Here is a 24,646-nt window from a genome sequence, read left to right as displayed (position 1 = left end):
TGAACTTGCATTTTACTAGGTAGATTATGTTACATTAAAGAGTCAACATTACTCTTGAAAATTCCTTAAACTGCCATTCAATTCCAATATACAAAGCTCTGGGTAGAGTGTACATTTCTTAGCAAGTCCAATACAGTTTTCCTTCTAGCTTTGGAACAGATTATCTTCAGTAGACACTAAATGAAATCATTGCTATAGCAGAAGAAAGCACTTCAGTTCATCTGCCGAGTGCTAAGTGAGTGAATTTGCCTCAGTTATATAGAAATGAAACCCTTAAGCTTACATATCAATAAGTAGTAGTATTCTTCCACCCCAGTGATATACCAGAGTTGTATAAGTGCCTTTTCTCAAGAATCTACCTCACTAGAACAGCAAAACAATATTAAAAAGGAATACAGAAATCAGAAATTTTCTAAACTTAAAAACAAAACTAGTTCTTCTGTATTACTTGATTAATTATAAAGTTGGTACTTCTCTGTATGGATACTGTCATTGGGAATTTTTATTACAATCCTTCACAGAGCTTTATTTTAAGTCATGTGTATAGGTTCCACGCCATGTCTAATCAATCAGTTTCTGGGCATACAGCCTGGACATGTGTATTTCTTTTAAGTTTCACAGGTGAATATACTGTGTTCCCTTTATTAATAACCTCTATTCTAGTGCCTTTAAAAGATGAACACAATTTCTATTGTAGCAATCCTTCCTCAACATTATATAAAAAGCACTTAATAAACACCTATTTTTTTTTAATAAACACCTAGTATACTATGCTAGATTTGTACAGACCTGGTCCTAGCCTAAAGGCACCTAGTAAAAGCCTCACACAAAAGACCTATAAGATGAAGATACAAGGGGCCCAAACATCTGTTGTTGTTTTTTTTGTTCTTTTTAAGTTTTTCTACCTATACTATCACATCACCTAGTCACATTTCCCCAAGGAGACCTGAAGTAAAAATACTTTATCTTATACTTCTTACACTTCATGTTTGTTCCTCCAACAGGATCTAATGCTTAATAAAAATTTCCAAAAAAAAAAAAAAACCACAAATTTTTCAAAATATATGTTAGACATTAAGTACTTGAATACACAGAGGCTTTGATACTTCATTTAGTGATTTTTTTTTTTCAACAAAGGAAATTAGTCACAACACTTGGGAAGATATTATATGAAGGGGGGAGGGAGAGAGAGAGAGTTAGAGAGAGAGAGAGAGAATAGGCAGTTCTATTTCCTTTTACCAACCATTTTCCCAAACCAAGGTCACATGATAACACATGCTTTCTCATTCAATTCCTGGGTGTAATGTCCTGATAAAGAAGATAATAAAATATTTCCAAAATAATTTAATACAAATTTCCAAAGCTATACAATTTGTTAGCTATTCAATAAGCATGTTATTTTTAAGTAGAAAAAATTGTAAAACCATTCAAAGCCTAATGATAAACTTTGCTATAATAGTCTATTAAATTAAACTACTGACCTATTAAGTCTTAAGATAAAAGTATGAATGCCCAGGGCCTCTTCCAAACCTCCCACCCTACCCCAGATAACGAAACATGACAAACTGTCATGTTGATTTCTGTAACCATTCTTAAAACATCCTACGTCTGGGATTTTTGAAGGAATTAAAAAAAAAAGTCACTTTTGCAAGATGGAAAGAGTTCTGGAGACTGGTTGCACAGCAACTTGAACTATACACTTAAAAACAGTAAAGATGGTAAATTTATGTTATGTGTATTTTCCACAACTAAAAAACCCCCAAAACAAAAACCCAGTCTCATCAAATTAATCTTTTACTTTCTCAATCTTATTGCCTTGTCAAAAGCCATTTAACCAATCAATTTTTGCTTTTTAGTCAAATTGTTTTTTAACCTTTGGTACTAGTTTTACTCTTTTCTTTAAAAAAAAACAAAAAACAGTACCCATTTAAATGTAGAATAATATTTTGAAAAGTTAGCAGGAATCAACTTCAATAGGATTATTGAATAAATTTTTAATTATTAGTAAGAGCAAGTGTTCAACTCACTGGTAGCACAATATCCAAAATCCTTTATTATTATTAGTAGTAGTAGTAATATTTAGTGGCTCTATTTTGAAAGAAACAGAACTCAAAAAATAACAAGCCATTATATTACAGCCTGCTCCTATGTCACTCTTGAAGTAAGTGCATGATGTTTAGAAATGCACCCAGCACCTTTGGATTTTAATACTGTATCAACATTTAGACCCAAAAGCTGTAGAGCAAAGCAGCAAATCTTTTATTTACACAGCTGTTTGGCTCCAGGGAAAAATAAGGTAAGAAAGTAAAGCACTGGTACCATTTTACTATTACAAACATACTTGTCATGTGTTACACACAGATGGCTGTGGTTCACGTGCACACTTTCTTAGCTACTGGACCAGCCAAAAGGCAAAGCACAGGCATTAATGAGGCTGTATGTGTTTTAAAGGATACAAAATATACACCGATAAAGATCTCTCCTTTTTCATATACTGAAACTAGAATAATTCTAAAATCTCTATTATGCGCCTACTCATTCACAGATGCAGAAAAACAAAGCAAGCTCTCCTTCAGGATACATATAACTCAGGATGTTTACAACATTTATCTTATTTTTAAATTTTTTTAACATTTATCTTATTTTAAAATTAAGCCAACCATCCCAAATACCACAGATTAGAGTCAATATAAACAAACACCCCCTCCCCCAATTGTAAATAATATTCCTAAGGTTTTAAAGAATTTGATTATTATACCAAAAAAGTATCAGAGAGATTGTAAGAATGATGAGCACATAATTTTGTAAGAATGGAATGGAAATAAAACCCCAGTTTTCTTCCATATTCTCCATTTAGACATGAGAAAGAATTATAAAAAATCTTAACAGATGGGTGAACAAAAAGGTAGTTAATGATTCTCAGCAAGCCAGGCTAAAAACCAACTAACTCAGCTAAACACAGGAAGTGTTCCTCTTTTAAACACCACAAAAATGTCTGTGGATTTCTTTAATTGTAAAGTTGATAAAATATAAAAATAGCTTGCATTATTCTAGGGTAATACAAATCAAAGCATCATAAACTTCCTGATTGAACCCCCGGTCAGATTTACACATCTAAATGTCAACTTAAGTGCTTCTGTACCTGTTCATTATTAACTGTTAGGACTAGAATTGAAAGTGATACATTTAAGGAATGAATTTTAAATGTGTTTGACACTCCAAAGGAAGGGAGAGCTAAAATGGCTGGAAAGATTTTTAAATATCCAACCACTTTAAATTTAAATTAACTGTATTGGGTCAGTAATAAAGAAAAATTGAAAGGTGAGGCACCGAAATTTAAGATGAAAATAGTTCACCTCAAGTAAGTAGAAAGTCTCTCCTTAGTAAGGAAAAGAGAGTTTATAAATAACTTCCACAGTATATGATAACATATCTCCTATACATACATATAACATTAAAAAGGAACGATCCACAACATCTTCAGGAATATTTCACTCCTTGCTTTCTTATTCCTGTTGGCTAACTTCTTGCCTTGTTAGTTGTAATCTGATTACATCTAGCAATGCAACACTCCAATATATCTATTTTAGAAAGAATACAAATCAGAACATTTATTAGAGTGCTGTTTGACAGCTTCACCTTGCAGGAATTTAGAACAAATGCCAAGAAAAGCAAAGAAAATTTAATTGTACTTAAGTGCTGAACCTAGAAGTAACTTTGAGGGGAAGCCTTACATTATTTTACTACAAAATTTCTAATGAAAGTGTTTTTCTTTCAACATGGGCAAAAACATACAGAAAAAACCCCGCAATACTTAATATATTATTAAGTTCTGGTTTAAAAATTGACCTAAGGTCTTGCAAAGTGATTTTAATCGTAATTAGCAATTACTTTACTAATTATTTTTGGAAAATAAGAACTGTTCCTTAAGACTGTTTAGACATACAACGTCGAGAATTGCTCAAAATCCACACAAAGGTAAATTACAGGCTTTGTCATTTGGATGAAGAGAAAGGACTATGGAAGTCAGACAGAAAATAAGGCTTCGTTTACACTAACCAGGTAGAAACAGAAAAAAATCCATAAAAACTGGGTGAAGATGAGCAAAAAATTGCCATCGACAATTCTACTCCTCTGCTTCTCAGGTAACAGAGGAAAAACCACCAGGACGGGAGCCACAAAGTCTAAAGTTCTCCATCTAATAAGGGTCAGGGTTTCCAGCAGATAACTAGGTTCAAAGCGACTCAGCGTAGTGGCTGAGTTCAACAGTCCGGGAACACTGCCCTTTCCTAGAGTAACAGATTTCTTAACATGGGAATCTAAACTACTTTCACACGCAAAGGCAAAGTCCCCCAAACTTTAGGAGGGACGAGCAAATGTTTCCCTCTTCATATTTCGTGATTCACCTGGCGCAAAGAGCTCCCAACACGGGTCTCCGTATAAAGGGAGGTCCCAAGAGATACACGATTTCCAACCAGCCCCTCTCGGCAGGAAGGGACGAGAAAATCCGGCAGCACACGCTGTCTGCTCCGCACTTGCACAGCCCTTGGGAAAGGTAGGCGTTAACCCATCCGTGAGGAGAAAGTTGCTCCAGAGCCCAAGACTAGCAGCGCTCCCTACAAACTTCCCAGCGGCAGCGCGAGAGCCGTCACTTACCGGCGGCAGAAGTCATGATTCCCTGTGCAGCTCGCTTCGCTTCCCCGCTCGCCCCCCTCAATCCATGCTCCTCTTACAGTCCATTGTTTCAAGAGTTTGAGCAGAAGAGAAAAGCCTCTGCAGCGCCCGCATGCCGTCCCGCTGCCCAGCGGCGCAAAGCGAGCGCCGCACAAAGGACGCGGCCGGCTCCAGGGACCCGGCGGCGCACCCGAGCGCGAGCCGCAGGCGGCGGGCGGGCGGGCACGAGCGCCACCCAGCCGAGCTCCCGGAGGACGGCCAGGCGCGGGCACGAGCAGAGCTCACCGCGGCTGGGCCGGCGCGTGCTCCTCTCCAGCTCCAAAAAAATAAAAAATCAGGGCTTCAGGCGCCCCCTGCTAGTCGCGGCCGTAAAAGGCGGACAAAAGCGCCAGCCTCCTCCAATCAGTGGGCTCGAGCTTCCTCCCGCTCCTGCCCCTTCCGCCCACACGCTCTTGCTCTGTTCCAATCAGTGGTCCTGAAAAGGGGGCGTGAGCTGCGAGGCATTCTGGGAATTGTAGTTTTCTGGACAGAAGTGACGGTCCGTAGCAGACGCCGAGGTGCCGCCAGTTCTCCCGCCTTCATTTCCCATCGTGCTGAGGCGGGTGGCATGGCGGAGAAGGATGACACCGGAGTTTGACGAAGAGGTGGTTTTTGAGGTAAGGGGAAAATGGCGGTGGGTGTGGATTGCCTTTGTTTGAGAAGGACAAGGGGGAAGGCGAAGGGCCGATCCCGGCAGAATGGATCGGGTGACGCTCCTTCCCGCCTCGGTCACCGAATCTCGGCAATTTCTGGGCCTAGTGTTGGCCGCAGCCTGACAGGTGCAGCCCCAGGCACCCTTGCCGCGGCAATCTCCGCCTCAGGCCCGCCCAGAATTCCCAGCTGGGGCCCCGTTGCTAGGCGGGTGGACCAGAACCCTGCCGGTTCCTTCCCGGGAGATGGATATGCTGCGGGGGTACTGCGCCCGGGTGGGGCGGGGCGCAGTCGTGCATTTTGGATACTCCTCTCTACAACTTAGTCTCCCCTTTTTTCGTGCTCGATTTTTTGGGTCAGTATCCAGAAATGCCTCGGGTCACAGTTCACGGTCGAGGCGTGGTCCTCTTAATGAAGGCAGCAGGTGCCGGTTTTCTAACACGTTTTAAAATCTGTGTGCGGGACCTCCTGAGAGTGATTAGGAACGAGGCATCTCAACATCTAGGTTCAGTTCTTTTGTCCTTTGCTGTTGCGCTAGGTGTAGCCAGTTCTTCTGACTCGAGGCTCTGGGTGTGAGTGCTTTTGTGTGGGACTATTTTAAGACGTTCTCTGCCATCTTGAATGAAAAAAAAACAAAAACAAAAACAGGCGAGTGTTTTGTTGCCGTTTATCTATCAGATACAGGTGAAAGCTCATACGCAGCGTAGATATATTGCATATATGTATGCTTTATGTTCACTCATCCAACCGGATTTTAAGAAATTTTAAAAAAAGAAATGGCTCATTCCATACACTGGGAAAGCTAGCCATTAAACAGTGCAGAATGGTAAGTGTTGAAATATGTATTAACTGTTATTGGAGGATTGATGTGGAAACGCCGGTCTGTTCTTGTGGCCTCAGAGAAGCTACACCCAGTAAATGATATCGGAGGTAAATCTTGAACTATGAATCGGATTAGAACGAAAGGAGAAAATGCATTCCTGGGAAAGAGAACTGAGCATGCCAAGGTTAGGAGGTGTGAAAGTACCTGGTGTGGATTTTTTCAGGGGCATGAGTGTGGAGGGTCGCTATATAAAGTGGTTTGATGTGGCTAGAATGTAGAAGTAGTGCAAGATAGAGCCATTTTACCAAAATGAAGAGTCTGGATTCCAGGAGCTCATTTGGGAAGACAAGTGTCTGAATTTTGGAAATAAGAGAAGAAATAATGGACTGATGGCTTGGACAGGTAATTCTTAGAATTAAAGGTAAAATCAAGGAAACAGTTACAGATTGAATGTGGGAGCTGAAGGAGACAAAAATCTAGGTTGCTCAGATGTGTAGGGTAAAGAAACCTGGGCAGATTTTTTTTTTTTCTTTTTTTTAACCCTATTATTTTCTTAGATTTCTGAATATAATAGTAATGCATGCTCAAAAATCATTTCCTTGTAGAAAATAAGCCATAAAATTAAAATCATCCTTTATCCTGCCACCCAATGATGGCTGCTATTAACATTATAGTATTATGTGTTCTTACAGACTTTTTTTTAAGCAAGTGTTATGTTTAGCGTGTGATATTTTTTAAAGCAAAAGGTATCATACCAAATAGAATTTTGTATGTATTTTTCATATAAATTTATCATGAGTCTTTAATTATTCATTACTCTTTGAAAACATTATTGATAACATAATATTCCAGCATATGTGTGTATTGTAATATAACCATTTTTCCATTTTGGATAATTATATTGTTTCAAAATACCATTGTAATAACACTGATATGATTCCATCTTTAACTGCAACTCTGATTTTTCCTTAGAATAATTTCTAGAAGTGAAACTAGTGGGTCAAAAGGATATGACAATTTAAGACTTATACAGAAAGGTCATACTAATTTACATTTCCATTAGGAATAAGAATATCAATTTCACCAAATCCTCAGCAATGGCCTTTTTAGTTTTTTTTAATCTTTTCTAATTTGATAGGGAAAAATAGCACTCCATTGTTCTAATTCATATTTTGTGCATTTATTTGAACCATTTTTATTTCTTTCTTTGCATGCTTCTTTTTGTATTTTTTGTTCATTTTCCTTTTAGATGCTAGCTTCTGTATTTTTATTTGTATTTTTTATTTGGGGGGGGAGTGCAGAGGGAGAGATAGCAGTGGGAGAGACAGAGAATCTTAGGCAGTCTCCATGCCCAGTGCAGAGCCTGAAGCCTGAAACAGAGTTCAATCTACCACCCTGAGATCATGACCTGAGCCCAAATCAAGAGTCCCAACGCTAAACCGACTGAGCCAACCATGCACCCCTGGATGCTAGCTTCTTAAAAATTGATTTGCAGGGGCACCTGGGTGGTTTGGTGGGTTAAGCGTCTTGACTCTTGGTTTCAGCTGGGTTCATGATCTTGCAGTCATGGGTCAAGCCCCATGTCGGTCTCAATGCTCAGTGCAGAGTCTGCTTCAGGTTCTTGTTTCCTCCCCTTGCTCTCTCTCTCTCTCTCTCTCAAATAAATAAATTATTTTTTAAAAAAATTGATTTGCAAAAAAAAATTGATTTGCATGAGTTCTTCATGTGTTACTTAGCCTTATTATATTTGTAGAAAATTGTTTTCAGTTTGCTGTTTATTTCCTTTTTGTCATGTAATCTTTATTGAGGCATAATATTCATAAGAAAAGTGTACAAATCATAAATGTGCAGATTGACAAATTTTATCATGTTGAATACACCCATGTAACCAACAGCCAGATCAAGAAACAACATCACCAGCACACCAGAAGCTACCTTTTACTTCCTTTGTCAGCTCTGCCCACCTCAGAGAAAACCATTATTCAGACTTGTAATAGCTAACTTAGTTTTGTCTACACTGTGCAATTCCATTTGTATATGCTCTTTTTTGGCCGACTTTTTTTGCTCTCTGGTTTTGTTAGATTCATTCATATTGTCATGTGAGCATTTTTTATTTCTCCATAGTATTGCATGTGAATGTATGACAACTTCTTGATCTATTCTACTGTTCATGGTTTGGGTAGTTTCCAATTTGGGGCTATTATGAATAGTGCTGCTTAGTATATATGTTTTGTTCAACATGTTTCTGTTGGGTATATACTTAGAAGTGGAATTACTGAGTCATAGGAAATGCACATGTTCACCTTTTGTAGATACTGTCAAATATTGTTGTACCAGTTTATACTCCTCTAGCAGCAGAGTATAAGAGGTCTGGTTGCTCTACATCCTCACCAACACTTGGTAATATTAGTCTTTCTTGTTAACTATTCTGGTCTGTCCTCTTGCCTTTAATTTGCATTTTCCTGATAACTGAGAGTCTTTTATAGGTTTATGAGCCCACCCATTGTAAATCCACTTTTGTAAAACCAATTCATGTTTTTTGCATATTTTTCAATTGGGTGATCTCTTTTACTGATTTGAAGTATTTTGTTGGATATATGTACCTCAGATATCTCAGATACAAGTCTTTTGTTGGATATATGTACCTCAAATATCTCAGAATATGTGTGGCACTCTCTTAATAGTGTCTAAATGAACAAAAGCTCTTAATTTTATTATAATCCAATAGAACCTTTTTCTTTTGTGGTTAGTGTTTTTAAAGAAATATTTGCCTACTTTAGGGTTAGACAGGTATTTTCTCTAAAAGCTTTAATTTACCTTTTTCATTTAGCTCTGTCATACATCTGGAACTGATTTTTATATGGTATGAAGTAAAGATCAACATATTTTTTTCCCAAATGGATGTCCAGTTAACCTTGCGTTTATTCAGCAGACTATTCTTTCTCCCAGTGAACTACTTACAATGTTGCTTTTGTAATAAATCAGGATACCTGGTATGTGTGGCTTTTTTTCTGGATGCTTTCTTTTCCATTGGTCAGTTTGACCATTCTTGTGCCATAACACATTATTTTAATAACTGTAACTTTATAATAGGTCTTAGTGTCTGGTAGGATAAACCCTTCAGCTTTATTTTCCTTCAGGGTTGCTTTGGCTATTTTTGGTCCTTCGCATTTCCACATGAATTTTTAGACTCAGCCTGTCAATTTCAGTTAAGAAAAAACCCCTGAGATTCTGACTAGGATTGCTTTGAATCTATAGGTTGATTTGGAGAGACCGTCTTTACAATACTGAATCTTTCAATCCATGAACGCTTTTACTGCTCACCTTCTAAATGAGGCAGTTCTCATCTTAGTGCTCTAGAACTGATTTTACAAACAGGGAATACAGGGGACAAAAGTAATTTTCCCTCTACCCTTCTGAGTTCTTGACTGAGACCCCTGGTACTAAAAGATACATTAACAAGAAAAAAACATAAGTTTATTAACATGTATACTTCAGGTATACATGGGAGATACTGTTAAAAACCAGAGCTAGACAGTATTTAAAGCAGGAAAAACAGATTTTAATCCCAACTATCACAATAGGAGAAAAGAGACCTCAGTGCAGAACCAGGCTCAGTTGCAAATACAGTGTGAGCAAGTGAGAATTTCATTACTAAGAGGAGACACTGGGGTATGAGGGGTTTTGGTTAAACTGACCTAATAGGATTCTTGCTGAAGACAGGCCAGGGGATGTCGGGACATCAACCTGGGGTGGTAGTGGAAGATGAAGAACCCAGTATCTATCAAGGTTGTTATGCTCATGAAGTTGAGAACACATGATCACAATCATAAGCAACAACATAAGAATGAGGAAACCATCACCACAACTGCCTCGCAATAACCCACAAAGCTGGTACAGTGTCACTATAACTCAGAATCTATCCACTATCTCTGCTGTAACTGCCTCTGCATTACCAGAAAGCTGGTAACACATATAGGAAGGAAGGAAGGAAGAAAAGGAAAGAAGGAAGGGAGAAAGAAAAAGCCCAATTTATATCTAGCACTCTAGCTGCAAAATAATTTGGGAAATCTTACATTTAGCTTTCCTGTCTCTTTAAAATAAGAGGCACACTATAAAGAAGGAAGATAGAATGGAGGTTGAACAAATTGGTCTATCATAACCATCATAGGACCTAACTTCTCCTCCCCTAAGAAAATTTGACTGGATATTTTTGGTGTATTTGTTTTAATACTGTTAATGACTACCAGAGTCAGAAATCAGACTCATTTATATCTTAAGACTTACTCAGAATGTCATATGCTACATTAACATTTAAATTTTAAGTCAAGCAAAGTTTTGGAAAATACTCCAAATACCTTCTTTCCCTGCTTAAAACTCTTTTTTAAGTGTCTTGATTTAATATCAATTTAATATCAATTTCCTGGAGTATTAAAAACCTACTATCTTTTCTTATAATTTTGGTCCAGAGATCACATTTGAGTTGTGCTAGTCTGGGTGGATGACGGGTGCACTGAAAGATGGTGTAGTAGATGAATTAAGAAAGGAAAGGAAGAGTGAGATTCCCAGGTCCGGGCCCAGTCCTTGCCTGAGAATCTGACCACCTTCATTTTATCAGCACTATATTCCATATATGTTCAAAGTTAATTACATTATCTTGGAGCCTAACTACCCGAAGAGGCTCCAGTGGAAAGGACAGCATAACCTCAGACTTGGACCTCTCAGGCTGAACAAAGTTTAGAAAATGATGAACAGCATGGGTACTAACATGGGTACTAAGCAAAATAAATATTGAAATACCAATATCATCATTTTACTCTATAATGTTATCTCTAAGATGTTTTGAGAGTAGGGAGCCTCTGTTGACCTTAGGCAGGTATTAAAAAGTTCTGATGTTGCTCTTTTATAGCTTTCATATTTTTTCATTATAAATTAATTGCAGAAACTTTGAGTCATTCATCCCATTTTAATCCTTCCACTCCCAGAGGGAAGAGTACCTGAAAATAACTTTTTATCTGAAGGACAAATATTTCTACCTCTTTGCATTATTTGTAGTGCATCTAAACCATTTTTTTGTAACTTCCCTATAGGGACAGAGTTTGCTTCAAGGGACCCTTTATTCTTTCACATTCCTGTCTGTAGTAACCTTACTTTTGTAGTTGAACTCTTTTTGGTGTTTGTTGAAATTCATTCTCTTTTCCTTTGTTAATGACTGGGAAAGCTAATTTTTGCCCCTCTTATATGGATCTCTTTCCCTCCTTCATACTTCTCAGTAAAGTATTAAATGTTAACTCTTTGTCAGGATGTTCAGGTTTAGCTCCCCCCCCCCATCCCCACACTACATCAGTCAGATAAATGTGAGATGGCTGTCACATAATCTTGCACATTTAAAAGTAAATTTTAAAAAATCCTGTCTTACTTGGGACGCCTGGGTGGCTCAGTTGGTTGAGTGTCCAACTCTTGATTTCAGCTCAGGGTATGATCTCAGAGTTGTGGGATTGAGCCCTGCGTTGGGTTCTGTGCTGAGCTTGGAGCCTGCTTGGGGTTTTCCTCTCTGCCCTTCCCTTGTGCTTGCTCTCTCTCTTTCTCTCTCTAAAAAAAAAAAAAAAAAAAAAAAAAAAAATCCTCTCTTACTTGAGAGATTCTCCTATCTTTATATTATTTTTATTGTTTTATTTTTTATTTTTAAAATTTTAATTCCAGTATCCATTATGTTTTTAAAGGTTGTTATACATCTCTAAAGAATATGTAAGTCATTTGTGGATTCTTTTCTCCTTGCATTATTGATTTGACTAAATGGAAGTAAATTGTTCTTTTCTGTGCATGTATACATTGACAGTATTTGCTATTTTGATAATGGAGTTGTCTGGAATAATTATAAAATTTAAGGTATTGTTTTATCATTTTATTTTCACTTAAAATGTATCTTCAGTTTTCTGTAGTATATAAAGCTCCACAATTGTATTATAGAAAATACTCTACTTCTGAATAGTAGCTGAGATTGGAATCATAGCAAAATTCATGCTTTTATCACTATCTGTAGTAGAAATAATACTTATTAATGGAGTTATTAAATTAGAACCCTATTGACATTAAAGATTAACCATTAAGGCCAAAACTAGTTTATTACCAGATGTACAGTAAGTTTGTTTAACATGAATTATAAAAATTATTCTTAGGGAACAAGTCTTTGGTTTTTTCTCTATGGGTCATGTTGTTTCTTCATTTTGGCTTCTTCACATATCCTCAGAGCTCTAATAAGGATTTTAACACTTAAAAAAAGAAAATAAAACCAATGAAACAGAACAGATTTGGGGCAAAAAAAAAAAGACTTTAACATTTTTTTTTTTTAAATATAAGCATTCCAAAAGGTAGTGAGTAGGTCTCTCTTTTTTTACTTATTTTTATTACATTTATTTAAAGTTTATTGCATTTATGCAAGTTTCTTTGTCTCAAGTTATGATATACAGTGCTTATTTTTATGATTGTCTTGGTATGTTTGTCTTGGTATAGTGATATTAAAGGCTTTCATTTTTTTTTTTAAGTTTTTTAATTAATCTCTACACCCAAAGTGGGGCTTGAACTCACAACCCGAGCTCAAGAGTTGTATGTTCTTCCAACTGAGCCAGCCAGGTGCCCCCAAAGGCTTTCATTTTTTAAAAGCATTGGGGAAAGAGGACTAGACTAGTAGTCAGGAGACTGACATTAATTAACAGGGATATCTTGAATGAATCATTTAATTTCTCTAAAATTTGCTTCCCATTTATTATAAAGGAGTTACACCAGATCATGCTTTAGTATTAAATTTTTCTCAAATCTCATAGATTGAATAAATGAGAGTAAACCTTTAGAGTCTTCCATTAATTAGGAAATACAGGAAGAAATTCTGCCCATTTTCAGTCCTTTTTTAGATCAGAAACCCTTACTCAATTTTAGTTTTCCTAGTTCTGTACCAGTGTTGCCTAAATTCCCAAAGTTGGGATTCTGCTGATTAATCCATACCGTCAATCTCGTGTCTCTTTAACCTTTATTATTAAAGTGCCCTGTCCTTTTAGTTTTACTTTTCCTTACCGATTCTCCCTTTCTGATGAAAGGACAAAGTGCATCATTTTAAGAGTAAAATCTCTCCTTTAGCTCTTAAAAGAACCACAGATTTTTTCTCCACTCTTTTTGTTGTTATCATTTGGGACGAGGAGAAAAGAAAATAAGGTTGGATGTGATCTAGTAATATCCGGACTTCATTTTAATGTTTATTGCATGCTCTTCTCACAACAACATGTTGCCAATGTGTTTGACCTGGTTCTCTATTTTTTTCCTAAAGTAGTTAAAAATGAGTTTTACTTCCTCCCTTTGCTTCTGCCCTGCATTCAGTAAGTACCCATTATATGCCAGTTGATTAACCAGATGTTGAATGATATTAAGGGTAGTGTCAGAACTAGAGCGCACTCAATCAACCATTGCTGTCTTCCTTTCCCCTAGTTAAGACCAAGTCACTTTGGCTCTTTGTATTTAATCGAGTGTGTAAGCTGTGCAAGTCAGTTTTCTCCCTTTGCATCCCCAGCTTTCTTTTGATGAATATGTTTTGTTTTGGACTAGATACTATTGTTCTTAAATACATTTGTGCTTTTGTATAGAAAAAAAATGTAGTTACTCTTTTTAAAACTTTTTGTTGTGTATAACATTTCATGTAAGATTAATTGGATAGGATGCATTTTGATTGGAAAATTTTAGAAGCCTGTAGCCGGGAAAATTTGAATATATGTCTTACCTGCTGATAAGGTAAAAATACGTTAAAGACAAGTTTTAATATCCTTTAAAGGTATTTTAAAAAACCTATTCCTTCTATTACTTCTGCGGTCACCGAGTAATACTGAGTGGCAATGAAGAAATTATGTTGAGGTTTTTTTCAAAGAGCTGCTTCTGATAGGAAAATGCTTAGTAATGATGAAGACACACCCTCCAGTTCAGTGGCCATTTTGTAGTGTAGCTCTTCTGGAGAAACAAGTGGGAACCATCAAAGAAGGAAAGTGTATGGATCAAAAGAATATGGACAAAAGGCTATAAATTTTTCATCTAGGTCAATTGGAGAAATTATAACTATGCTGTCCGTGAGTAGTTTATTTAATTAGTAGGACCAATTTTTATGGATGCTTTTAGTTTACTTAATCTTTTTGATTTCTATGATTAGATTTTGCTTTGTTCATATTGAAGAACAATTAAATTAATGCTTGAATTCAAGGCTTTGGGTATAGTAACTTAGAAGTTATGTTAAAATTGTGAGCTCCAAAAGGTATTTCCTGTTATTTTCTAATTAATCTTGCAAGGTACTTTTTTATGATATTATCTATCCAACATTTAAGGGTTGGGGGTGGGGGAGGCAATGAGTAGTTATTTTCAAATTATATTTTCTGATTGTGTACTGATTTAAAGATGTGAAAAGCCTGTAGAAATTCATTATATTGGCAATATAATTAATAGTAATGGGGAAATTTTTTTGTAGAGTTTGTTAATTATGACAGTTTTAGCTCTTTATAACTAAAAGGGTCTTCATTAAAAATAGAGAAAATAGCTACCTCGTGTAATTTGGTAATGACAGCCTTCCTCATCAGCTTATTTTGTGGTGTTCTGCAGTTAGCCTGGAAGAAATAAGGAAATCATAGCAATTGACAACAGGAATTGCTCCTTTTTCATCATATTTTCCCCAGAAAATTGCTGTTCTATCCTTGATAATTACATTTAGACCTATAGCTTTAAACTATATTCAAAGATAAAAGACCTAAAATATTTTTAATCACTAATAATTAATAGTCATTTCCAGGCAAATATTCTCCATCAAATGCCCTTAGTTATAGATATCTTTTTCCTTAAAGATTTTGTTTTGAATAAAAGATCTTTTAGAGGTTCCTTTGGCATGGCAGAAACTTTTAAAAATATGTAACTTACATTATAGTACTTTCTTTTCTGAAGAAATTAAAGATGGATACAAATTTTTGAAGAAATGTTACCCATAAGTAATTTGATGAATTCTGTTAACAAGGGGATGGAAACAAAGGCTTCTAGGTAAGCACAGGTTTATTGTAAGTTGAGGGCTTCATTAACAAAGTCACTTCTCCACTATACAATTTCTCTGCCAATGCCTCCTGTCTCCTACCGCCTCTGTTAGTAGCTAACTGCCTTTTCCTATTGCTTCTTGTGTTTAATATAGACTTGCAGAGATCAAATGGGATCTGACATCTGACAATAGTTAGCATTTTATCAGACCTAATAGTATGGCTTTCATATAGTAGTGACATTTTAAATAATGGAACTGTGTAATGTTGACTAGATCATTAATTTTGATATAGAAAAGTACAAAGGATCATTCTATTCATTTGCTAAACTAACAGTTCAACACTTTTTATATCAGACCTTATGCTGGGCACCTTTTCCCGTACAAATAACACGTGAATATATTCTCATTATAAAAAAGTCAAATAATACAGGGAAAGCATCAGCCCTCCTTTAACCCTCCTTTCTTCCCCTGTTCCTCTCTTCTTCCCAGAAGTAACCACTGTAACCAGTTTTCTTCCAGATCATTTTCAGTGTGTTATATTCACATATATGTATATGCAAATATATATGCATAATACACATAGAAAAGTATAATTTGACTTTTTTATAATGTAAATGGGGTTCTTCAATGGCTATAGTAGTCAGTATTATATGTATATTTAAACATTCTTTTATAATTATATCATAAAATAGATAGCTAGTAGAATTGCTAGGCCAATGGATATATTTATATTTTTATAGATATACTCTTACTAAATAGAGTATGAAGTATCTTTTTCCTCATACCCTTGCCAACACTAAACATGATAAATTTAACTGTTGCCAACTACCAGATTAAAATTATGTATTTGTTTGAATTTGCACTTCTTCAGTCAAGGGTAAAGTCTAACATGTTTTTGTTTGTATTCACCTATTTGTACTTTTTTTTCTTTGAACTGCCTCTTTCTATCCTTTGCCCATATTTTCAGTTTTTAATATTTTCTTATTGGATTATACGGTCTTATTGTAAATTAAAGAAATCGGTGTTATCATATGTTGGCCATATATTCTCTCTAGTGTCATAAGAGTTGTTTCAAAAACCTAGTGAGCTGGACTTGAAAGTAATTTGTAAGAATCAAGTACTATTGTTTTTATAGTCCCAAGATTTTTTGCAGCCAGTTTTAAGGTTGTGCAATCTGAGGTAAATACATATGAATTATAGCTCATCTGAAGAGAAAAGATTGGAAATAAATGTAGATATTATCAGGAGAGTTATGCTGTATTGAATTTTCTAACTTAATCTGTTAGATAATTTTAAAATTAAGTCCAGTTTCTGATTAAAAAAAAAAACTATGCAAAGTACTATATTAAACTGAGTTAATGAATTTATTTACTCTAAATTGTTTGTAGTGAAATAAATAACAGCTTTGGCTCTGTTGATCCCTTGTATGTTCGAATCCTGGCTCTATCATTTACTCTTTCTATGACCTTGGTCAAGTTACTTGGTGTCTATATGCTTTAGTTTCCTCTTATCTTAAATGAGCTCTGCCTCATAAAGTTATTATAAAGATGTAATGAGTTAGTACATAAAAATGCTTAGAAATGTGCCTGGCACAACATAGGTACCAGTAAATGGGGCTGCTATTTTTTGGGGGGCGGAATTAGTGGAGAGCAAATCAACCAAACAGATGTGAACTGACACTGATATTCTCTTGTGAGAAAAAAGTGCATCTCGGTAGTATCAAAAAGAATTGGCAGCCTCCACTGACATCTCCAAACCAGAGGTAAACACTGCTGTAATCTAAGAAATGGGCTGACAGAGCAGGTCAAGGACCATTTCCAGACTCCCACTACTTATGGCCCCCAAAGCCTGTGGGAAACTGCAGCACTGGAATACTTGCTTAATTATGTTTGTGTGATCTTGATCATATTGGCTCTGTCACCCTAGGCGACTGGATTTCTAAATTGGTAATCTATTTCCTGTTGATTATTTTGATTATTTTTCTTCTTTGCATTTATAGCTGAAAATTTCCCTTTGGTTTCTGCCTGAATTATTCCCAATTGTTACTTTGTTAACTCTAGGCTAATAAATATAGAACTCTCTTAAGGATGAGTAAACAGAAAAATCATGCAGCCTAGAGATCATAAGAGCAATGCTATGAAGATTTGGAGTTGCCAATCTCCAAAATATATTCACAGAGGGGGAAAAAAAACCCAGATTTGTGTTTTCAGGTTCAAGTGACCATAGTACTATGAAACTTAAAGCCACCAGTGAAAGAGGAATAATTTGAGATGAGGACAACCTGAAGATAGGAAAAAATATGACTGAATTAAAAATTGTACCATGCAGGATCAGCATTTTGGACCTTACAGAATATAAAATCTGGTATATGAGTATGTTAACCATGTCTTTTATTTTCTGTATTCTGATGCATTTATCATCTCAGGGCCTCTCTGAGACTGCCTCTACCAGAATTAACCAATTCCAAAGAGATAGCAAACTATTCATCTAGATTATACATCTCACCTGGCCACTATATACCTGCCCTAGTCATCCCAGACCCCACTACGGACAGCCCCTATGCTTCAGAGCCTGCTGAAATTATTTAAACTAGCCAGTCTTAAGCCTGCTTACCTTGCCTTGCCCCTTCCTTCCCAAAGAAACCACAATAAAGGCTCTGGTCCATAATTTTCCCTCTCTCCCCTCCTGACCAACCCTGGTGCTGCCCACCGTGTCCTGTCCTCCCCCCGGGTGTGGCGGGCCCCCATCTTTTGAGATTTGTGAATATAACTGTCTTTTCAATTGCAGTCATCTCTTGATCTGTTGGCCTTACCATACCTGAGTATTAAAACAAGTATTTTAATTTTTTTTTTTAGAATTTATTTATTTATTTGAGAGAGAGAGGCAGAGATAGTGAGAGAGAGCACAAGTGGGGAGGAGAGGGAGAAGCAGGCTCCCCACAGAGCAAGGAGCCCGATGCGAGACTCGATCCCAGGACCCCGGGATCATGACCCGAGCCGAAGACAGACGCTTAACCGACTGAGCCACCCAGGCACCCTAAAACAAGTATTTTTTTTTTTTTAAGATTTTATTTATTTATCTGAGAGAGAGAATGGGAGACAGAGAGCATGAGAGGGGGAGGATCAGAGGGAGAAGCAGACTCCCCGCTGAGCAGGGAGCCCAATGTGGGACTTGATCCTGGGACTCCAGTATCATGAACTGAGCCGAAGGCTACTCTACCAACTGAGCCACCCAGGCGCCCCTAAAACAAGTATTTTGAAACAATAAGTCGTACCTGGCTGGCTCAGTTGGTAGAGCATGCAGCTCTTGATTTCAGGGTCGTGAGTTCAAGCCCCACGTTAGGCATGGAGCTTAATTTAAAAAAAAAGAGAAATGAGAGAAGACTTGGTTCTTCCTTCTAGATACCCTTTTTCCTCAAAGAGAATTTTGTGTTATTAAGGGTATAGGCTTTGGACTCAACATCAGCTACCTTTACATTCCTGCTGGGTGATCTTAAACAAGTTATTTAATTTCCATATGCCCTAATTTCCTTCTAAAATTGGAGGAGTAATAATAATTTGTCTTTAGGAGTTTGTTGTTAGGAGTAAATAAGATATAAAACATCCTTAACTTAATGCCTACCATATAAGCAACTCAAGAAATGTTAACTATCTTTACTATTGCTCTTACTATTTCCCAGCTTTGGCTCTACGCTTTTCTAAAATATTGGCCTCTCTTAGGGCCCTCTTATCTTCTCTGTATTATCTCTAGGTGATCTCATCACCTCTTTATGTTTCTATACCTGTTACCCTGTGGGTTTGCCACCATACCTATTTGCTAAAAGCTCAGATCTGTGCATTCAAACTAGGCCACTTTCCTGATCTCCAGATACTTTAGGTCTAAGTTATTCATGTTTGAGTATCTCACAGGCTCTCTCTTCAGACTTGCTGTTCTGCCACTATTTTATATTTCAGTAAAGAGCATCACCTAATTGTCCGAACCAGAAATCTAGGTAGGAGTCGTCTTGGCCTCCTCCATTGCCAGCCACTTTCAAGCATAAATGGGTACTAAATTTGGAGAGAAGGTATTCACAAACTAAAGAACGATGATTACATTTTGGGAGAGGGAGTAGGGGTGAAGGGTAGGATAAAGGTACTTTTCATTTTATATCTTTTTTGTTATTTGAATTTTTCATTTAAAAATAACAAAACTAAAAAAAGAAAACCCGCAAAACTATGTGAGGTTGGGCAGTTGAACTTAATTTCCTTTTATAGCTAAAAAAAAAAAAAAAGTTAACTTTTTCTTGAATATTTCTGGAGAGAAGTTAATGGCAGAAAATTCCTGTAATTTAGTACCAGACATACAGTAGGTGCTCAATAAATATTTGATTAATGATAAATGAACAAATGAGGATTGCCATTTGTTTCCCTTTTCTAGCTAAATGATTTTTCCAGTGGAATGCTGTTAGCACTCAGTCAATGACATCTAGAAGACAGAGCAGTGAGAAACCAGATTCAGAATTTGGCCAATAGTTACTATAGACTATAAAGTGCTTTTCTAAGAGTGTACAGCTCTGTGAACCGCCCCTTCTGGGAAAGAGAAGGAGAGTCCATAGGGTGCAGCAGAGTTAGTGTGAAAAGAGCATCTAGGGTTCTGTGGGCTGTTTCTTAGCCTGACGCAGGCTTGGTTGTGAGCCTATAGCATTGACAGAGATGTGCCTGTAACCAAAGGAAATCACTCTTCTCTTGATGGCTGGTTAAAATTTTAATGCATAAATTTGGATGCAGTTATTTTGAAGATAACTCATTTCACTCTTAGAATGCCTGTTGAATTTTAGATTACAAGTCATGGAAAAATAGCTAATTTCTCATTTTGGCTTTTGCTTTTTTAATCTATCATTCTCCCAAAATAAGAAGTAAGGGAAAACCTGCTGGGCTACTTATTTCTTGTGAATTTTTTCAATCTGATTTCTTATGCTCCAAAACGAGGTTTCTCAACCTCAGCACTATTGAACTGGATAACTCTCTGTGGGGCTTCTCCTTTGTATTGCAGGATGTTACATAGCATCCCTGACCTCTGCCTACTCTATGCCAGTAACATTCCACCCCTCCCGAGTTACAACAGCCAAAAGTGTCTGAAGACATTGGAGTTGGAGGATGGGGGCAAAATCTACTTTGAGGACTTCTGCTCTGTAGGAACATACTGTTTGGTTTTGGTTTTTGTTTTTTGTATTTAACTGTCTTAATGCTGTTTTTAAAACATGGCTCCAAAAATCACATAATTGAGACTTGCTTTTTCCCCAGACTTTTCATTAGTCAGTGGAGAGTGAATATGAATGATTGACATTGAGAATTAGTTAGTCATTTATTTGTACCTCCACTGAGACTGGTAACTTGAAATCTTATTGCTAGAGGATACCTTTGACATTTGATATCCTTGGTGTTTATCCTTGGTGGTAGTATTGAGTGACCTGGGCATTGTTGCAGAAAATTTGCTAATCCAAATATTTGCCCAATAGTATATGAATACTTTTAATGAATACATAAATTATCATGTGCATAATGTTACAGTATATTAGTTGGTGCTGGTATGGTTTCATTTAAAGATACAGCTAAATTAACATTTGCTTTTTATTATATTCTCTTTCAGTAGATATTAGAAGTTCTGCTACCATTATATGGAACTTTGAAAAGACGTGGATGTTCTGTTCTAAAATTTAATAAGTTTATCTTTTCCCCAGATTAAAATAATAAGTTGAATTTTCTCAATTTTACATTTTTCTGCCATGTTATTTTCTTAAATCTTTTATACCAGATTCTAGGAAAACCTGACATCTGATTGCTTATTTATTTATTTAAATTCAAGTTAGTTGACATATAGTGTAGTATTGGTTTCAGTATTTAGTGATTCATCACTTACATGTAACACACAGTGCTCATCGCAAATTTAGCCCATCCCCCCACACATCTCCCCTCCAGCAACCTTCAGTTTGTCCTCTATAATTAAAAGTCACTAATAGTTTGCCTCCTTCTCTGTTTTTTTCTTATTTTATTTTTCCTTCCCTTCCCCTATGTTCATCTGTTTTGTTTCCTAGATTCCACATATGAGTGAAATCTTACGGTATTTGTCTTTCTCTGACTGACTGATTTTCCTTAGCATAATACCCTCTAGTTCCATCCATGTCACTGCATGTGACAAGATTTCATTCTTTTTGATGGCTGAGTAATATTCCATTTTATATATATACCACATCTTGTTCATCCATTCATCAGTCAGTGGACAGTTGGGCTTTTTCCATAATTTGGCTGTTGTTGACAGCACTGCTATAAACATTGGGGTGCATGTGCCCCTTCGAATCAGCATTTTTGTATCCTTTGGATAAACACTTAGTAGTGCAATTGCTGGGTCATAGGGTAGTTCTATTTTAACCCTGAGGAACCTCCATGCTGTTTTCCAGGGTGGCTGCACCAGCTTACATTCCCACCAGCAGTGCAAAAGGGTTCCCCTTCCTCTGCATCCTCACTAATATCTGTTGTTTCCTGAGTTGTTAATTTGAGCCATTCTGACCAGTGTGAGATGATATCTCATTGTGGTTTTGATTTGTATTTCCCCGATGATGAGTAATATTCAGCTTTTTTTCATGTGTCTGCTAGCCATTTGTATGTCTTCTTTAGAGAAATGTCTTTTCATGTCTTCTGCCCATTTCTTAACTGGATTACTTATTTTTTGGGTGTGATGAGTTCTTTATAGATTCTGGATACTAACCCTTTGTCCACTAGGTCATTTGCAAATATCTTCTCCCATTCTGTTGGTTGCCTTTTAGTTTTATTGATTGTTTCCTTTGCTGTGCAGAAGTTTTTTGTCTTGATGAGGTCCCAGTAGTTCATTTTTGCTTTTGTTTCCCTTGCCTCCAGAGACGTATCTAGAAAGAAGTTACTACGGCCAAGGTCAGACAGGTTGCTGCCTGTGTTCTCCCTTAGGATTTTGATGGTTTTGTGTCTTATATTTAGGTCTTTCATCCATTTTGAACTTATTTTTGTGTATGGTGTAAGAAAGTGGTCCAGTTTCATTCTTCTGCATTTCGCTGTCCAGTGTTCCCAATACCATTTGTTGAAGGCGCTGTATTTTTTCCATTGGATGTTCTTTCCTCCTTTGTCGAAGATTAGTTGACCATATAGTTATGGGCCCATTTCTGGGTTCTCTATTCTGTTCCATTGATCTATGTGTCTGTTTTTGTGCTGGTACCATACTGTCTTGATGATTACAGCTTTGTAATAGAGCTTGAAGTCTGGGATTGTGATGCCTCCCGCTTTGCTTTGCTTTTTCAACATTACTTTGGCTCTATGGGGTCTTTTCTGGTTCCATACAAATTTTAGGATTATTTGTTCTAGTTCTGTGAAAAATGCTAGTGTTATTTTTGATTGAGATTGCATTGAATGTGTAGATTGCTTTGGGTAGTATAGACATTTTAACAATATTTGTTCCTCCAATCCATGAGCATGGAATGTTTTTCCATTTCTTTGTGCTTCTTCAATTTCTTTCATAAGTGTTCTATAGTTAACTGCATACAGATTTTTTTTTAAAGATTTTATTTATTTATTTGACACAGACAAAGCGAGAGAGGGAACACAAGCAGGAGAGTGGGAGAGGGAGACGCAGGCTCCCCGCCTAGCAGGGAGCCCAATGTGGGGCTCGATCCCAGGACCCTGGGACCGTGACCTGAGCCGAAGACAGACGCTTAACAAATGAGCCACCCAGGCGACCTAGCATACAGATCTTTTAACTGGCATCTGATTTTTTTAAACTAACAATGGACTTTTAAAATTATACATAAAAAGAAAGAATGGGGCGCCTGGGTGGCTCAGTTGTTAAGTGTCTGCCTTTGGCTCTGGTCATGATCCCAGGGCTCTGGGATCGAGCCCCACGTCAGGCTTCCTGGTCAGTGGGAAGCCTTCTTCTCCCTCTCCCACTCCCCCTGCTTGTGTTTCCTCTCTTGCTGTCTCTCTCTCTCTCTGTCAAATAAATAAGTAAAATCTTAAAAAAAAAAAAGAATACAGTGAAAGTTCCATGCACCCATCACCCAGCTTCAGCTAGAGCAGGTGTTAACATTTTGCCAAACTGCTCTGTTCCTCTCCCACCCCCACCTTTTTTCTTGGACTATTTCAAAGACGATCCCAGACATTACCTAACTTCACCTTTAAGTACTTCCGTATGCATCTCTAACAGATCAGTATGCTCTCTCTTTTTTTTTAAATGCTAACTCCCATATAATTATTTAATAATATTAGTAATAATTCCCTAATATTGTCACCAGCTAGACCCTAAGACCTGACCTACTCACCTGCTTCTACCCACTGACCTTTGTCCCACATTTTTCCTTAAGCTCTTCTTTCCAGCTTATCTCTTACAAGGGTCAGGCAAAAGACCTGAGGGGCATAGCATCCCCTGATATAAACTGAAACTACCCCTCAAGCTGTAAGGACTGCCTGGACAGACAATTCCATCCAGCCCAGACCACCCAGACTGGTTTGAATTTAACTCCCAACTTGCACCTACACAGTTGGACCATGGATGGAATGACCCTTAGAGTGACGAACAATTACCTTTACCTCATTCTAATAAAACCTCCACCCAGGAAGGAGCACAAGCCTCATTTATAGAACATATGATATATATAGGCGTGTGTCCTTTTTTTTTTTTTTAAGATTTTATTTATTTATTTCACAGGGAGAGAGAGCACTTGCAGGGGAGTGGCAGGCAGAGGGAGAGGGAGAATCAGGCTCCCTGTTGAGCAGGGAGCCCCATGTGGGGCTCGATCCCAGGACCCTGGGATCATGACCCAATCCAAAGGTAGACGCTTAACCGGCGGAGCCACCCAGGTGCCCCTATAGTCATGTTTCCTTAAGACACATGTGCCACCTTATGCCTGTCTTTAGTGGTGGCAAGGCACCCCTATCTAAGTATTCATTCTAATCCTAAATAAAAGAAACCCATTCGCCCTGCTTGGAGAGTCAGGCTTTAGAAGTTTTTCCCCTGCTCTACTTATTTGCTGCAAATAAAGTTTCCTTTGTGTGACAGCTCACCTGGTGTAGTTTCTTTCTGTGACTCACCGAGAAACAAACTCACGTTAGTTCGATTATAGTATCACCTAATACCTAGTCTGCATTTGGATTTCGAGTATCTAAGAAATGTCTTCTTATAATTGTTCAAACCAGGATCTAAACAAAACCCATACATCACATTTGGGTGATATGTCCCTTTAGTCTTAAGTGGTTTTCTCCACTTCCTCTGCCTTTATTATATTGCTTATTTGTTGAAGAAACTGGGTAATTTGATATGTAGAACTTCTGTATTTTGGGACTGACTGATTGCATAGGATAAGATGGCATTTGATTTAGCACAAAATTATAATATTTTAGCATACCACT

The 24,646-nt window shown here is 37.2% G+C and overlaps 2 protein-coding genes across 6 annotated transcripts in view; one reads left to right on the top strand and one right to left on the bottom strand.

Moving 5' to 3' along the window:
* FGD6 (FYVE, RhoGEF and PH domain containing 6) overlaps window positions 1-5,024 on the bottom strand; it is a 126,085-nt gene extending 121,061 nt beyond the window's left edge. The window contains exon 1 of the mRNA XM_045872832.3: window positions 4,657-5,024. Within this exon, the coding sequence (XP_045728788.1) occupies window positions 4,657-4,672 (16 nt within the window). The 5' untranslated portion in view covers window positions 4,673-5,024. The remainder of the gene's footprint in view (window positions 1-4,656) is intronic.
* A 160-nt stretch (window positions 5,025-5,184) lies between these two features.
* Window positions 5,185-24,646, top strand: part of VEZT (vezatin, adherens junctions transmembrane protein) — a 66,246-nt gene continuing 46,784 nt past the window's right edge. For all 5 annotated transcript variants that reach the window (XM_045872830.3, XM_064590776.1, XM_045872828.3 and 2 more), the window contains exon 1: window positions 5,185-5,330. Coding sequence is in view for 3 of the 5 variants with exons in the window: in XM_045872828.3 (XP_045728784.1) it covers window positions 5,295-5,330 (36 nt within the window). In the remaining 2 variants the exon portion in view is untranslated. The remainder of the gene's footprint in view (window positions 5,331-24,646) is intronic.

This window comes from Mirounga angustirostris, unplaced genomic scaffold (assembly GCF_029215605.1).
Source record: "Mirounga angustirostris isolate CCGP_5_RB_7025 unplaced genomic scaffold, mMirAng1.0.hap1 SCAF_5, whole genome shotgun sequence".
Lineage (NCBI taxonomy): Eukaryota > Metazoa > Chordata > Mammalia > Carnivora > Phocidae > Mirounga > Mirounga angustirostris.
Note: the sequence above shows the minus strand (reverse complement) of the source record. Positions and strands in the feature narration are given on the sequence as shown.